The 15,839-nt window shown below is 36.3% G+C and overlaps 2 protein-coding genes across 4 annotated transcripts; both read left to right on the plus strand.

Annotated features, from left to right (window-relative positions):
• Positions 1–5,404: 5,404 nt before the first annotated feature.
• LOC149028115 (inactive receptor-like serine/threonine-protein kinase At2g40270) lies at positions 5,405–11,170 on the plus strand. 3 transcript variants are annotated; one of them, XM_089168627.1, is made up of 10 exons: positions 5,405–5,699; positions 5,907–6,027; positions 6,136–6,274; positions 7,430–7,501; positions 7,605–7,748; positions 7,837–7,974; positions 8,437–8,993; positions 9,402–9,592; positions 9,671–9,803; positions 10,315–11,170. In XM_089168627.1, exons 2-10 carry the CDS (start codon positions 5,916–5,918, stop codon positions 10,914–10,916), a joined length of 2,088 nt encoding a protein of 695 aa, XP_089024753.1. In that variant the 5' UTR covers positions 5,405–5,699; positions 5,907–5,915; the 3' UTR covers positions 10,917–11,170. The 3 variants fall into 3 exon arrangements, with proteins under 3 accessions (XP_089024753.1, XP_089024747.1, XP_089024741.1); XM_089168621.1 differs by having other exon boundaries at positions 5,856–6,027; positions 10,315–11,169; XM_089168615.1 differs by having other exon boundaries at positions 5,859–6,027; positions 10,315–11,169.
• A 4,132-nt stretch (positions 11,171–15,302) lies between these two features.
• Positions 15,303–15,836, plus strand: MOP10 (Pollen Ole e 1 allergen and extensin family protein). The gene has a single exon (XM_089147446.1). It carries the CDS (start codon positions 15,303–15,305, stop codon positions 15,834–15,836), a length of 534 nt encoding a protein of 177 aa, XP_089003572.1.
• Positions 15,837–15,839: the final 3 nt, after the last annotated feature.

The raw sequence follows: 15,839 nt of genomic DNA on the forward strand, positions 1-15,839 counted from the left end.
TCGACCTTTAGATGGGACACGAATCCCTAAGATACGTACCTAAGAGCTATTATGCTACCAAACATCCCTTGCCATTGGCTTTACATGTTGTTGGATCTAGTGAAATGGAACCCACTTGCTATAGTCAAGCTACTAAGTCCCCTGTTTGGCGTGCCAAGCTATGGACAATGAGTTTAATGCCTTGGTATCCAATCATACTTGAATTCTTACTCCTCCTCCTCCAACGGATCGTCGTGTTATTGGGTGTAAGTGGTTTTTTCGCATCAAACGCAAATTTGACGGTACCATCGAACGTCATAAGGCTTGCTTGGTTGCCAGGGCTATACTCAAGAATGTGGATTAGATTATGAAAAAACTTTTAGCTTTGTTGTCAAACCCACTACTATATGAATCATTCTTGTAATAGCTGTTTCGTTGAAGTGGTCGATTTGTCAATTAGATGTTAATAATGCATTTTTAAATGGTGTTATGTTCTGAGGATGTCTACATGCAACAACCCTCGTGTTATATTGATTCTAGATATTTGGCCCATGTCTGCAAATTACAACGATCTTTATATGGCCTCAAACAAGCTCCACAAGCTTGGTTTTAACGGCTTAGTGCATATTTAATGCAACTTGGCTTTGAGGGGTCTAAGATCTATTTTTCCTTCTTTATTCGTCATCATATGTCTGAGCCATTATATGTATTAATATATGTGGATGATATACTAATTCTGGACCTTCTTCTCAGACTATTGATGCGTTAACGCAATCTCTATCTTTGGAGTTTACACTTAAGGAACTTGGTGTTGCTCGATATTTTTTGGATATTGAATTGATCCCACTTGGATATGGAGTCTTGTTATTGCAACATAAATATGTTTACAATTTGCTTGATCGAGCTAGTCTTCTTGATGCTAAACATGTTTCTACACCTATTGCTCCATCTCATCATTTGAGCTCTTTTGGATAGCTCTTGGACAATCTTATGTTGTATTGAAGCTTTGTGGGTGGCTTCCAATATATTACTCTTACTAGACTTGATTTATCTTACTCGGTCAACAAACTTTGTCAGTTTCTTTCTGCACCAACATAGGATCATTGGTTGGCTTTAGAACACCTTTTGCGCTATTTAAAAGGCTTTATTCTATATGGACTTCTTATAACTCCTTCATGTTCTACCACTTTGGATGCCTATTTGGATGCTGACTTGACAGGATGTCACGATGACACAAAATCTCAAGGTGGTTATCTTGTTTTTCTTGGATCCAATGTCATCTCTTGGCAGTCGTAAAAGCAGACTACTATTGCCCACTCTAGTACGAAGAATGAGTATCGTGGTCTTGCTTCCGCTACTACCAAACTTACATGGAATCAATCTTTATTGACAAAGCTCGGGTTTTGTGCCCTCACTCCTCGTTTATAGTGTGATAATATTGGTGACACTTACTTTTTTGCCAATCCTTGTCTTTCATGCCCGTACAACGCACATTGAGTTTGATTTTCATTTTGTGTGTGACAAGGTTGCTAAGAAGGTCATTCAGGTTCACTATGTTTCTACTAGTGATCAATTGGTGGATGTTCTCACCAAATGTCTCTTTCCTACCCGCTTCAAACATCTTCGATCCAAACTCAAGGTTCTTGAAGGACCCTTGACTTTGCAGTAGGGTATTAGGGACTAGAATTGATATATCATGTGCATATAGTCATCTAGGATTTTACCCTTATGGTATGGCAACTCTTTATATGATATAGGAACACTATTGTTATATAAATATGAGTCTAGTCACATTTAGAGATTAAACATTTTCACTCCATTTCAATAATATGTATCCTACTGATTTTTTCCAAAAAAAATCATAGCTTCATATAAGGCTTAAGGGGTCAATTATTTTATACACACTTGGCTCAATGACATTGGAACTCTTGATCTCTTATGATGAGGCATCAACCTTTATTAATTGGAACAACCACTTGGGATTTATGCATTTTTTTTCTTCCTGTGGTGGGGAGTGCAGCACTGTCTCAACAATATGTAGTTAAACTTTCGAAGTTAGACACTCAATATTGAAAGTCTCAACAGTTGATTATTAGATAAAATATATATATTTGGTGAGTAGAGGAAGTCAAAATTCCACATTGTTTACAAGAAAAGAAAAGCGTATCCATGACCATGAATAGAGATGTGGGTTCCAACTGAAAAGTGCAGATTATCTAAATGGACTACTGGTTTGCAACTGAGCTAGGCGTAATGTATATACCAGACTTGCCTTTCCGTCCCTTATACGTTTCCCATCTCACAAGACAAGCACACCCTCCTGGAGCTGTGAGGTTTCATTCATCCCTCCAACGATAATGACTGAGATGTCTCTGAGAAGAGAGAGAGAGAGAGAGAGCTCTAGCTTGAACCAGTGGAGTTGTATACAGGAAGACAAGAACAGTTCAAGTGGAGTGTAGATTCAATCTCAGTGAGCTCTTGAACCAGTGGAGTTGTAAACTGGAAGACAAGAACAGTTCCAAGTGGAGTGTAGATTCAGTTTCAGTGAGGCCCATATGTATAAAACAACACTTCATCTTCATTCTTCATGTGGAGTGTAGATTCAATCTCCTTTCATTGCTGATCAAGTATTTTATTTAACAAGCTTGCTTCTAAGAGGCGATCAGCTCAGTAGTTCACCCGTTAATCTTTTGCCAGAATCAAGGTTTTGTGACATCGGTCATTACATCATTTTCAGATCGGCCGATATCAGCCTGGATCAAATGATCAATCAATCATCTTTTGTCTTTTTTTTGGTAAAGAATCATCTTTTTCTTTATTTCTATAAAAAAAAACCAACTTCTTTTGATGGTTTTACTTTTACAGTTGAGCCGATTCCAAAATTCCAAACCCGATTAAAAACACCGATACTGATCGTCAAAACCCAATTGATCCGATACCGGTACCTCAAATAGTCAAATTCGAGACCACAGTAAAATGGGCCTCGCATCACATCATCCCTCTCTTTCCCATGCCCAAACAGTTGGTTGGGTAGTCTTTCTATAGTGAGAGACCAAACCATAGTGGAAGTTTCCTTGTTGTTTTTTTTTTTCCTTCTTTCTTTTTCTTAATTGTTAGAAACCTTGTGGAAGTTAGTGTGGGCCCAGGCATCGCATGCCCGCCGGGCCCACCATCATATTTTTCTTGAAAATAAATAAATAAAAGAAAGGGGAAAAAAATTAGTAGATATTAAGATAAGCTTTCGCGATCCAAAGATTTCAAACAAATTTCACACAAGGTGGGGCCGACCCAAGAGAGAAAGAAAAGGTGGAGCGTCTTTGTTCCTCACATAGTCACCTTTATTTAGACATGTAAATGGATCGGATTCGGCTATGATACACTAATTCGAATCCAAAGCAAATTTTCTCGTATCAATCGAATCGAATCGAATCTGGTGAAAATTTAAAGAAGGCATTCGAATTCGAATCTAAAACTTTACCTGGATATCCAATAATAATCCGATTATTGATTAGTGATTGTCATTTTTTTTTTAATTTTCAATTTTGGATGACCGATTACCGGTTTCCAAATCTGATTATCGGTCGTTTATAAGAGAAAAGAATGTTTAATATTTTAATGTATATGGATATTATCCGATCCAATAAGCAATTACCCAAACCCAAATCCAAATCCAAATCGTTGCTTATCAGACGGATACAAATATTTTTCAATAAGAAAATCCAGGATACGAATACCCTTAAACAAATACGAATATGAATTAGATGTGAAGAGAGCACAATCCTTTATCCGGACAAATAGAGGATCTCAACCCTTATAAACCCCTAACCAAGGTGACTTACTGACTTGTCCAACTGGTTGGAGATTGCTTGTGTTATTATTGTACATTCATGACTTATATTATATATATCCTTTAAGATAGCAACAGTAAAGCCAACAGTACTGACCTATGGAATTTTAAAAACCATTAGGATAGCGTAAGCCCATCTGTAGGCCCAAATCTTTCCATTGGTGTGGATGACAAATCAACATCAAAGAGTTTAGTTGTCAAGATTGGGTTAGAGGCAGATTAAAGGGCCCATTTAAGGTACTTCCATCATTTTTTTTGACACTTTTGATGTATTACATAAGAGCTGTTGAATTGGATGGATTATATCAAATTTAATACAAGTAATGAAAAGGACTAATTAAGAGAGAGCTCTCCATCATGATCCAAAGTCGCTCAATTTTGTATTTCTTATTATTGATTTTATATTCATGTTGACAAAAGGTGGTGCAAACCTAGCCTTCTGAACTCCACAAAAGCAAGAGTTTCAAGGAATAATTTTTCTACCAAGTCTTATCTCATCAAGTAGTAAAGTCAAAAAATATATATAAAATTTTCTAAGAATATATTTGGCAAAACCGTCCAATACAATACATTCAAACCAATATCAAATTAAATATTGTATCTAATTCAATGTGTCATTTCAACATGTGCACTAAACTTCCGCTCGCAAGTGTCATTTTTGCGAGTTAGGATCCTATATTTGCGAGGATAGAGGACTATATTCTCTTCACACTCTTTTACCGTAAATTTAAATAGAAGCTCATTTCTGGGTACGGATCAATTTTCCATCAAGAGAGAACACTACACTCCCTAAGCCTTTTAAGCCACACAAAAAGAATGTGACCCCCACTAAATTTTACTTTTTTTTTTTTCTTTTCTAATATTTATTAATAGATGTTAGTAGTATCGTGGATAAAAAAAAAAGTAAATTGCACTGGCACCCCAAAATGGAGGTCTTAAAGCATTGACACCTACTTTATGTTTAAAAAGCACAAAAACCCAAAAATTAAATTTTTATTGGATGTATTTGTCAAATTTATCACTGAAAACAATTTATTTTTAAAAAAAATCTCTATAATAAACAGTGTCTGAAAAGTTTCTAGTGAAAAATTGAACAAATATATCCAATGGAAATTAAATTTTAGGGTGTCAGTGTTTTAACTTTTAAAGCCTCATTTTTGGGTGCCAATGCAATTTGCTCTAAAAAAATATGAAAGATGAAGATGTCATCTAAACTCTCTCGCACAATGCATAAAAAGAATGGGATAGTATTGAATGTTATGCATTAAATGCACAACACCTGCTGCCAACCGTCAAGATTTTTCCAACAGCAGATTGAAATTGAAGCCGAGGAGAATAATCCTCTACCCACAAATCCGAACCTTATTTTCGTTTTCTAGTTGTCGCCGTTTAAGCAAGCACGTGGTTTAATATTATTCAGGGTTAAGCACATTACATTAAATTATCATTAATTTTTTTGTTTTTTTCGGCAACTGCGATGTGCGGGTAGAGGGTCAAAGTCAAACTTCTCTCTCTCTCTATAATTTTCGCATTTAAGGAAGACCCCAACAAGCAACAAATAGAAAGATAGATTGAGTCGCAGGTAGCAGCCATGTGAAGGGAGAGAGAGAGAGAGAGAGAGAGAGAGAGCGAGAACAAGGCGGAGCTTGAGAGAGTTTTGTTTTGAGAAGTCATAAGGCGGCACCTGAAACTCGACAATAGTAACATTCCAAATCTTGGGTTGGCTAACAGGAACGCGTCAGAGAGCTTTAATGGATTCTTCTTCGACATTTCGCGTTTAAAGCTTACAATAATATAATACTGGAGAAAGGCCAGAATCAGAGCATCTGATCCTTCTTCTTGAAGATTTCAGACACTCTTTTGCAGAGTTTTGGTAACTTTTTCTTATTCTTTCACTCCAAATAATACCCATAAACGCGCTTTCATTTCAGATTTCGTTTCTGTTTTGATGTATCTTCTCTTCTTCTTCTACGCACTTAATTAGCTTACTCCAGAACCCGTAAATTTTCTTCCCCTTTCATTTTTGAAGCAGCCTTATTTCAAATTGACCAAGGTTTGCTTCGTTACATTCTGGGATTAGCAAATCGTAATGGGTGACCAGTGGAGACTCGATAAGTTCCGTTCTCGCTTGGTGGTGGTGGTGTTGTTCGTGTGTTTATTCAATCATAACTGGGAGTTATGTGTGTCTCTTAATGAAGAAGGTATCTGAGCTTCTAGCTTCACTGATAATTATATTTTGCAATTTTAGAGGTTTTATAAGTTGGAAGGTTGGAGTTTATTGAGAGATTTACATGATTAACTGAAAACAGGGTTGGCACTGTTGAGATTTCGGGATGAAGTGGTGACAGATCCTTTTGGTGCTCTGTCGAACTGGAATGATGATGATGGACTCAATAATCCCTGTTCCTGGTTTGGAGTTGAGTGCTCCCATGGAAAAGTTGTGGTTTTGTAAGTGATTCGCATCTTCATCACACGAAATACTCTGTTCCATTGTTTTGAAAAAGGAAGAAAAAAAAGTCAAGCTTTTTCTGCTAGTCTTAGATACATTTAACATGGATGATTTTTCGTTTTTGTCGTCTTACTTCAAACTGAAATTAAATATTATGCTGATCTATATTTTCTTTATAAATTAGAAGATGAAGAAAAAATCAATCAAAACAAAACAGGGGTGACGTGACACAAGAACCTATTCGATTTTGTTATTCTAATCTATGAGAGCAGATCATATGAAAGATGAAACCAATTCTTCTTTCCTCCAGTCACCAGTCATCCATCATCAAGTTTAATTCTTAGCACAAGGCATTGAAGGAGTCCTGGATGCTTCCAACAAGGCAACCAAGATTTCTGGACACAATGCCTTTACAACTATGTGAAGTAGATAACTGAACCGATGTTCCTGTATTTTTTGGATGAATTGGTATCCAAGCTGCTTTATATTCTTTGAAGAAGACCAATTGAGATCCCGTTCAAGGTTCTAGATTATAAATGGAAATCAATGTTTACAACTGTGAAACTGGAAAGCCACTAAAAGTGAATCGTATGAAAAGAACAAGTTCTTAACCAGAATGTAATGAATGATTAGAAAATCTAATAAATTCACTTAAGTACATAAATTTTTTCTGAAGAAGCAAAGATGTCCCATGTAATAGTTGGGTCTTCATAAGATAACACCTTAAATGATGAAGGACTTGAGTCTTCATATGATAAAATTGATTAGACATACTCAGAACCAAGAGAAGCATTACCTGACAATCTTTGCCCAGGTGAATCATAGCATCAGACCTCCATACCAAGTTCCCTGCTGAGTCTAAATGGCACAAGACAACAATCTTCTCAGACTTGAGACTTCATGTTAAAAGAATAATACATTTGAACTAAAAAAATATCTGCATTATGTGCTAAAGTAAAATATACTTATATGGGAAGTATAGCCAAAGAGCAGCAACATTACATGAGATCTTGATCTCTATCCTTGAAAATGGTTCAGTATACAAAGTGAAATTAAAACTTGGTACCTTATTTTGTTTAATATGCCTGCAATTATATCGATTGAATTTATCCAATTTTTTGTGTAACTAAAAAGGCCTTTTGTTCAATTGGCAGGAACTTGAAAGATCTTTGTCTTGGAGGAACACTAGCCCCTGAACTTGGGAATCTTATTCACATAAAATCTATGTGAGCATATACAAGCCAGTAGCTAAGCTCTTAATAATTTATCTGCCCAACATTTTTCTCTCTGTTTGCAATTGTTCTCTCCTGATTCCTTTTTCTCCTACAGCATCTTACGCAACAATTCGTTTTATGGTGTCATTCCAAAAGAGATTGGAGATCTTAAGGAGCTAGAGGTGTTAGATTTGGGATTTAATAACTTCAGTGGAACACTTCCCTTAGATATTTGCTACAATCTGTCCCCGGGAATCCTGTTAGTGAAAACCATCTAACTTTTTAATTTCCATTGGGTTTGGCTGGCATAATAGTTTTGTATTTACTCTGATCTGATTATGTTGCAGTTTACTCGACCACAACTCTCTAGAAGGCGTTTCTCCTGAGACTCATGAGCTTAATATGCTTTCTGAACTTCAGGTAGATGACAGTCAGTTAACTGATGCTGCTCAAAGAACACCATGCCGAAGAAGGTCCATTGCAGAGTAAGATTATATAGTGGTTGGGTAATACCCACTTCTTAGTTTTACTGCAACTATTGGGAGGACAACAAAGAACATCCTGAAATTGTCTGTTGGTGTATGTGGCATGCATGGTTTTAGGTTCATTCTATTGAAAATGTCACTAGGATTATCTCTAATCTAAGGATTGCCAATATGAAAATAGAGGGAAACTAACAGTCATGTGATGTGGCCATCTAATAGCTTGGTCATTTATTCATGAAAAATATTATGCATAGCAGTCTAACAGGGGATATTCAGGAGTTCTGTTGGCCAATTGTATAATTAGTTCATCACACTTGCACTCGTCCCATATGAACTCTGGTTGCTACAATGAACTCTTCCTTCCCACTGAAACTTATATTAAAATGGATTTTCCTTTTCCTTTTCACAAGTGAATAGAGGATTTTGTAGCATATTCATGACTACTGCTTTTATCTCTTGTAGGAGCAGTGTCAAATCTAGAGATGTAGCTAAAAGGATCTTGCTACAGGTTCCAGGTAATTCTGTCACCTCCCAAACCCACCAACAGAAGCCATCTCCACCAAAGTTTCCTTCACCAGCCCCAGTATCAACTCTGTCACATGCTCCATTACCTTCTCCAGCAGCATCACCTAATAGCATCTCTCTAACACCTAAATCAGCACCTGCACTAACACCAGAACCTTTTTCCCCTACTGCGGCAGATCCTCCAATCTTTGTTCCTGCACCAACTCTGTCTTTTTCTTCTCCAGTTCCTTCCCCTTCAGTTAGCCCAGCCCGATCTCGCTCACGAAGCATTGCCCAGTCTCCTTCTGTAAATTCTGATCAACCATCTTCTGAAAGCCCAGCTGCAACGTCCAAATCAAATCACAAAATTGTGGTTCTGGTTTCATCCATAGGGGCTTCCTTCTTCATTTTATTTGTGGTCACCGGTATTTTCCTTTGTCAGAAAAGTAAGGTGGTTACTGTCAAACCTTGGACCACAGGATTGAGTGGGCAGCTGCAGAAAGCATTTGTAACAGGTATTCTTCCTTCCTGAATTTAATAATTTTCGTATGGTCCCATTCTTTGTGCAGCTAAGAATAAATCAAACTAAGTTAGGCTATTCTCCAACAGCATCTCTAGCATACGGCAGCCATGCAGAAGGTTTGACCCATCACCTAGTAGTTCCCATTTACTGGATAATCAAAACCTTCCTATTGACTGTATTTTGAAGAATAGGAGAAATGTAGTTGTATCATTGTGATTGCTTAGTTAGGTTCAGTTTACAAGATCTCACTGGACATCTGAAAAAATTCTTGTCTTAAACAACTTGTATGAGTGCCAGATTTACAGTACTGGAAGCCACATCACTCTGCTATCCTTCTATTATGTATTCCCAAGCCATATATTTTGTTTTCTTTATTCTTGATTGGAAGTCTCCGTTTCAGGAGTACCAAAACTAAGGCGATCAGAGCTGCAAAATGCTTGTGAAGATTTCAGCAATATAATTGGTTCGTCATCAAATGGCACAATATACAAAGGGACACTGTCTAGTGGCGTTGAAATAGCTGTGATATCTACTGTAGTGACATCTTCCAAGGATTGGTCAAAGAATTTTGAAGCCCAGTTCAGGAAAAAGGTTGTCAGTGACAAATTTTCATGGAAGTTTAACATAATCTCTGGCAGTTCCTGACTATTTCCTGGGTTATGTTTTCAGGTAGACACATTGGCCAAAGTGAACCACAAGAATTTTGTGAACCTTATTGGATATTGTGAGGAAGAGGAACCTTTCACAAGGATGTTGGTTTTTGAGTATGCCCCGAATGGTACACTCTTTGAGCATCTACACGGTGAGTAACATATCCTAGTCTCCAAAATTAAACCATATGGTACTTTTGTCAATTGTTTTCCCCACATCTGGTTACCACCAACTAGCCTATGCATTTTTATAAGAAGTACTTGCCAGGGGTTTATGGACTTGCATTGAAAAATCCAATTTTGGAGGCCTCAGGTTGAACCTTTCATGATCTCATAATTACATTCTTTCAGAATAACAGAACTCATATGTGAATTGTGAAAAACACTGTTACTGTGAAAAATTAAATTTTAGAATAAGAAGTCTTGAGTGTGCCATCTAATTCAATGAAGTACCAAGTGGCACTTTTAGATGGATCTACCTTTTATTCCACTATGGGGAAACCAAAAAAGCATGAGTTGTAGTTTGGCTTGGATGAGAAAAGCAAAACATAATTATATGAGAGTCTTGATATATTACCATAGAGATGATTCTGTATTTATCTGTTGCTTCGCATAGCAGCCAATAGTTTTGACTGACATTGAGTTGTGGTGCTGTCCCTGTAGTAAAAGAAGCAGAGCACTTAGATTGGGGAGCGCGGTTGAGGATTGCAATGGGCATGGCATACTGCCTGGAGTATATGCACCAACTGAACCCACCTATCTTTCATGAGAATCTGAACTCATCCATTGTTTACTTGACCGAAGACTATGCCGCCAAAATTTCAGACTTCAATTTCTGGCATGAAGTAGTAGCAGCCTCCAAGATGGGATCAGATGCCAGAGAGCCATTGGATACACCATCATCCAATCTAGACAGTAATGTTTATGATTTTGGCATTATACTGTTGGAAATGGTAACAGGTAGGCTCTCTTACTCAGCAGAAAATGGCAACCTTGTGGGGTGGGCATCCATTAATATGACAGGAGAGAAGTCCTGCAGAGACATGGTAGATCCAATGCTGGAATGTTTTCAAGAGAATGAACTCGATAAACTTTGTGCTGTAATAGCTTCTTGCATACATCCTGATCAAAACCAGAGACCTACAATGAGAGAGGTTGCTGCCCAATTAAAAGAGATTACAGCAATTGGACCTGATGGGGCAACACCAAAACTATCTCCTCTTTGGTGGGCAGAGCTTGAGATTCTGTCCACAGAGGAATGCTAATTGGCAGAGCTGGAGCTTGTTAGTATTATGATTTAAAAATCACCCCACCCCATTTTCACATATAATGCATTCGTGTGTAGCTTGGTGCTGCTTGCATCTAGAGTTCAATAATGTTATGGTGTTCTGCCCAAAACATAAATGTTCTGGTATTTGTATATAATAGAGATAAGAAGAGAATGTCTGAATTAATAATAAGATTTCCATTTTTCAGTTTCTTGTTCAATCTGGAGATAGTAGGGTACACCTCATCCATTTCCACGAAGCAATGAAAAAGGGGTGAGAAATTCAGTATTCAGAAATTGCCCCAAGTCTTTCTACCTTCATGTTATAGTTCATGTGTTTTTCCACTTCCCAAACCTTTTCTCTGGTTGTTTTACATGATCAGAATATATAAAAATAAAAAAATTTGGTGAAACATCAAAATATATAATTTACAAAAGTAATCGATAAAGATCAAAAGATATAATTTGCTAGAAATACTACCAATCGTGATTCACATGAGATGGGCTTTTATTCTTGAGTCCTCAAAATCTACTATTGTTACACTATCAAGAAGAAGCATGTTTATTCGGGGAAAAAAATAAAGAAGAAATATGAACATTTTCTCAACGAATCCTCACTCACAATCATATATTATATCGGACTTGATTTATGAGTTCACAACAAAAATCTAATATTGTAATACTATTAAGAAGAAACATGAAAATTTCCTCAATGAATCCTCAACGTGTTCATGCTATTTCAAATAGATGGAAGAACAAGTACTCAATGAATTTAAATATTGTTGAAGTACACACAGGAGCAATGGGTTGTTTTACTGTTCACAGTAACGTATTATGCCAATGATGCTTGTTTCATTTTTAGATATATTACTCTACTTTTTACTTCTAATGTAAGAATCTTGTTACACAAGTTTTGAGAATTTCTATAAAGTATAGCAAATACATTCATCAATGGTAGCAAAGTTTTTTTAAACTCTAAATTCCAGTGTCGCAGCATAGTACATATCCACACCTGATTCACTACTCTATTAATGGTTTGAAGGTGTGGATATGTACTATGCTGCGACACTGGAATCCAAATTTACCTCTGCTAAAGACTTATACCTGCACTGAAAGCTACTAATTGATGAAAGACCTTGAAGCCCACTCTATTTTCTGTCAACAAGAATGTTTTTCTATGGATCACTACTCCACTGTTGAGGTTTCTGTTTCACTCGGAATTCTACTACTCAGGTGCTATTATTTTGACTCAATCGACTTTAGTTATTTGAAGTTTATTCCTCTATTGTTGTTGTTTCTGTTGTTCTCTGGCCACTTGGTTGTTTAAGAGTCCTTGTTTGGTTTACTCATTTACCTGCACATCTATTTATAATTGTTGTCATGGCTAACCCTAAAGCATCCTAGCAGTGATATTCTCCCCCATTAGTTATTTGTTGTCATGGCTAACCCTAAAGCATCCTAGCTATTTCAAGCAGTTTTTTTGTTCCTATTCTAGTTTAGTTTTTTTGGGGTTCAATGCTGGTTCATTCTAGTTTTGTTTTGTAATTCTATACCTGATTCTGTTGCCTTGTTATGTTCCTAATTCTAATTTCTGGTTCTAAGTTGCTTCAATATTGATTTCTTTCAATCTTTCATGTTATGGGCTCTAGTTTGAATCCTTTGCAGTATATGGCATGGTTTCCACTGCATCTTTGCATGATTTTTATTTTTAAGTCAGATTATTTTTAATTTTTCTTCATCCCTTAAATTATTTTGTTTCCAACACTAGCCCTTGCCCTCATATAGTACCTTTTTGTTCCGTCCATGCTTTTGAAAATTACAGATTTGCAATCTACTTTAACTTCAGTTTATCTACAGATTTGCCATCCTTATCCTATATTAACAAATAACTCCTTTGAAAATTTTTGGTTTATTACAATATTGTCATTATCTTAATCTACCATGTGGAAAGTTTGGAAGTTGTTTCTTGGATTTAGACTTGCTAGACGAATGAAGATTACCATAAATGTCTCATTGGAAATTGTTGTTTGGGATCTTTTTATACTGAATGTTGGTTGTCATGAATTGTCCATGTATAATGCTACACGTGAGAGGGAAAATGATACATTATTTTATATCTACTCAAGGTGTGCTGAAAGATATTATTTGTGAAGATCTTTGTCTTCCCAAGATGGTATTCTACAATAATACATTTACCTCCATACCATTACCTACCTACTTGTGGTCCGTGGTAATCTATACTGTCTTTTACCTATTTAATTGATCCATAATAACCAATATTGCCTATACCTACCTACTTGGTTCACTATAACTAATACTACCTTTACCTACCTACTTGGTCTATAGTAACCGATACGGCCTTTTACTTACCTATACTTTACCTACTACTTGCCTTCTTGCGAAGTGCTCATATAGATATTGAAGTTGCAATTTTAAAAAATTAGTAAAGATATTCCTCCCTACTATTGGTATTATTGAATAGTGTCTTTGATGCTACTATACTTATGAATTGTATTCGTCTTCAATGCTATCAATTGTTCTCATTATTGGTGGTTTGTTCAAAATGAAGAGTAAAAGTTTTTTTTGTTGATGTTTATCTTCTAGGAGAAGTTCTCTTAGTATTTATCGACTTCTACTATTGCTATATGATCCAAGATTGATGTTGCCTTTCAAGTTTATTTTCATTGTGCAAGCTGGATTTTTCTTTGTGTATACTCTAGCTTGAGGGAGAGTGTTGAAGTACACGCAGGAACAATGGGCTGTTTTACTATTCACGTGAATAGTATTATGCCAGCGATGCTTGTTTCTTTTTTGGATATGCTACTCTACTTTCTATTTCTAACGTAAGAATTTTGCTACACAAGTTTTGGGAGTTTCTATAAAACATAATTTCTATTTTTTTATTAGTTACTAATTTCAGAACTTTCATTTTTCAATACTTTTCATTTTAGATAGATTTTAAGAGTTAAAAAACTATAAAATTATTTCCATAAGCTATACTTTTATTTCATTTTTGAGAGGGCAAGATGACTTGCTTTTTTGCTTTTCAAGTTGTGATCCAGACTTGATATCTATAAATAAGACTTGATATCTATAAATAAGACACTATGATTCTAGGAGTTCAAAGCTAAAATCACACGCGCTTGTATGATTCCTATCAATTCTGCTTCTTTCTTCTTCTCAGTTCTTCTTGTTGCTACACTGCTTTGGTTCATTAAAGTTCATTTTCTAACAAACAGTGTGAAAGACAACAATTGCAGGGGTAAAATACTCAAGTATAATTTTTTTTCTCTTTTTTTTTTTGGGTAGATACAGGAAACTAAAAACCACCGGGGATACAGAATATTGATTCTTAATTTCTTTTTTCCCACAAAAAGAAAATATAAACCTAATGAAGAAAGAAAAACCATCTGCCATTCTTGAAGTTTTGATCTAAATTTGGATTACAAAGTTATTTTTAAATTCGATCCGAAAGAGTCTAGATATTCATTTTGGATCCAAGTTTAGGATATGACCCTTTGTTATTTAGTTGACATCCTTAGACTATAGCTGCTAGGGACCTAAAATTGACCATTCCTTTCAAAATGAAATCTTAATTCTTAAGATTTAAAAAATCTAAACAACAACAGCAACAATAAGTTCATGTTCAATTACATATGTTCTTGCCTTCCAATCAATTTTTGCCATCCAATCAGTTCTGTTTGAAAATTTTAAACATAATGAAATAAGGAAAACGGCCAAATAAATAAAATCCTAAATTAATTTTCAAAGAAGGTAATGATCTGGGTCTGATTAATCTACCCCGTAACTAGATCCAAATCCGAACTGGATTCGATTAAAATATTATTCAAATCTAATATTTCATCATATTAAATTCAGCTCAGAATCGGATTGGATATCCATTTACTAGTTCCTCATTAACACTTGGATTTTCCCAGCATGTCTTGATCAGAGCACCTTCTCCCTTTTCTGGTGAGAGCATGATCAGCACTAACATGTTAGCTTCATGTCCGTTGGATTGGGGACCATGAAATCAATCAACTGACACAAAAGCATCAAAGACCTGTTCTGGTCTGCAAAATCAAAGTCATCTATGTTAATATAGACCTGAAGCAGAAACAATCCATCAATCATGTAAATGATTCCACCAGCCGTCGTTGTGCAATTAAAGAAATAGAAGGTGGTCTTCACGTATAGCACCTCAAGGAATTTACATGTCCACACGTTCACCAAAACCCACCAAATCTCTCTTTCTTAGTTTTTTTAATAACCCCAGAAACCAACAATCCATGAAGTTTATATATATGGTTCTGTAAGCAAGACATTCTCATCATCTTTCCAATACATCTTGTTCCCAAAAAGCTGTTGTGATCTCTGAAGAGAGATGGCAAACCAACAGCTCATGACCGTTTTCTCATTGCTTCTGCTTCTCTCATTGGCTGTCACTTTTGTGTCTGCTACTGCTGAGGAAGGAAACTCATATCAAGATACCAAGATAGATGTGGCTGTAGAAGGTAAAGTTTATTGCCAGAGCTGTGATCACCATGGGACATGGTCATTGATTAAGGCCGAACCAATCCCTGCTGCAAAAGTAAGTATCATCTGCAAAGATTACAAGAACAGAGTGAGCTACTACAAGGTTTGTAAAACTGACAAAGATGGATACTTCTATGAGATCCTTGATGGTTTCACAATGAAACATTACATCTTGGACCATCCCCTCCATGGATGCACAGTGCACCCCGTTTCGTCTCCCCTTGCCAACTGCAGACTTGTCACCAACATCAACTACGGTCTTGATGGCGCAAAATTGAAATACGAGAACAAGAGATTGTTTGGAACAAACTATGAGGCTGTGGTGTATTCAGCCGGTCCATTAGCTTTCCGCCCTGCCCATTGCCCTGCAAAGACTCATTAATGG

This window comes from Hakea prostrata, chromosome 1 (genome assembly GCF_041222555.1).
Source record: "Hakea prostrata isolate BN-2017 chromosome 1, UWA_Hpros_2, whole genome shotgun sequence".
NCBI lineage: Eukaryota > Viridiplantae > Streptophyta > Magnoliopsida > Proteales > Proteaceae > Hakea > Hakea prostrata.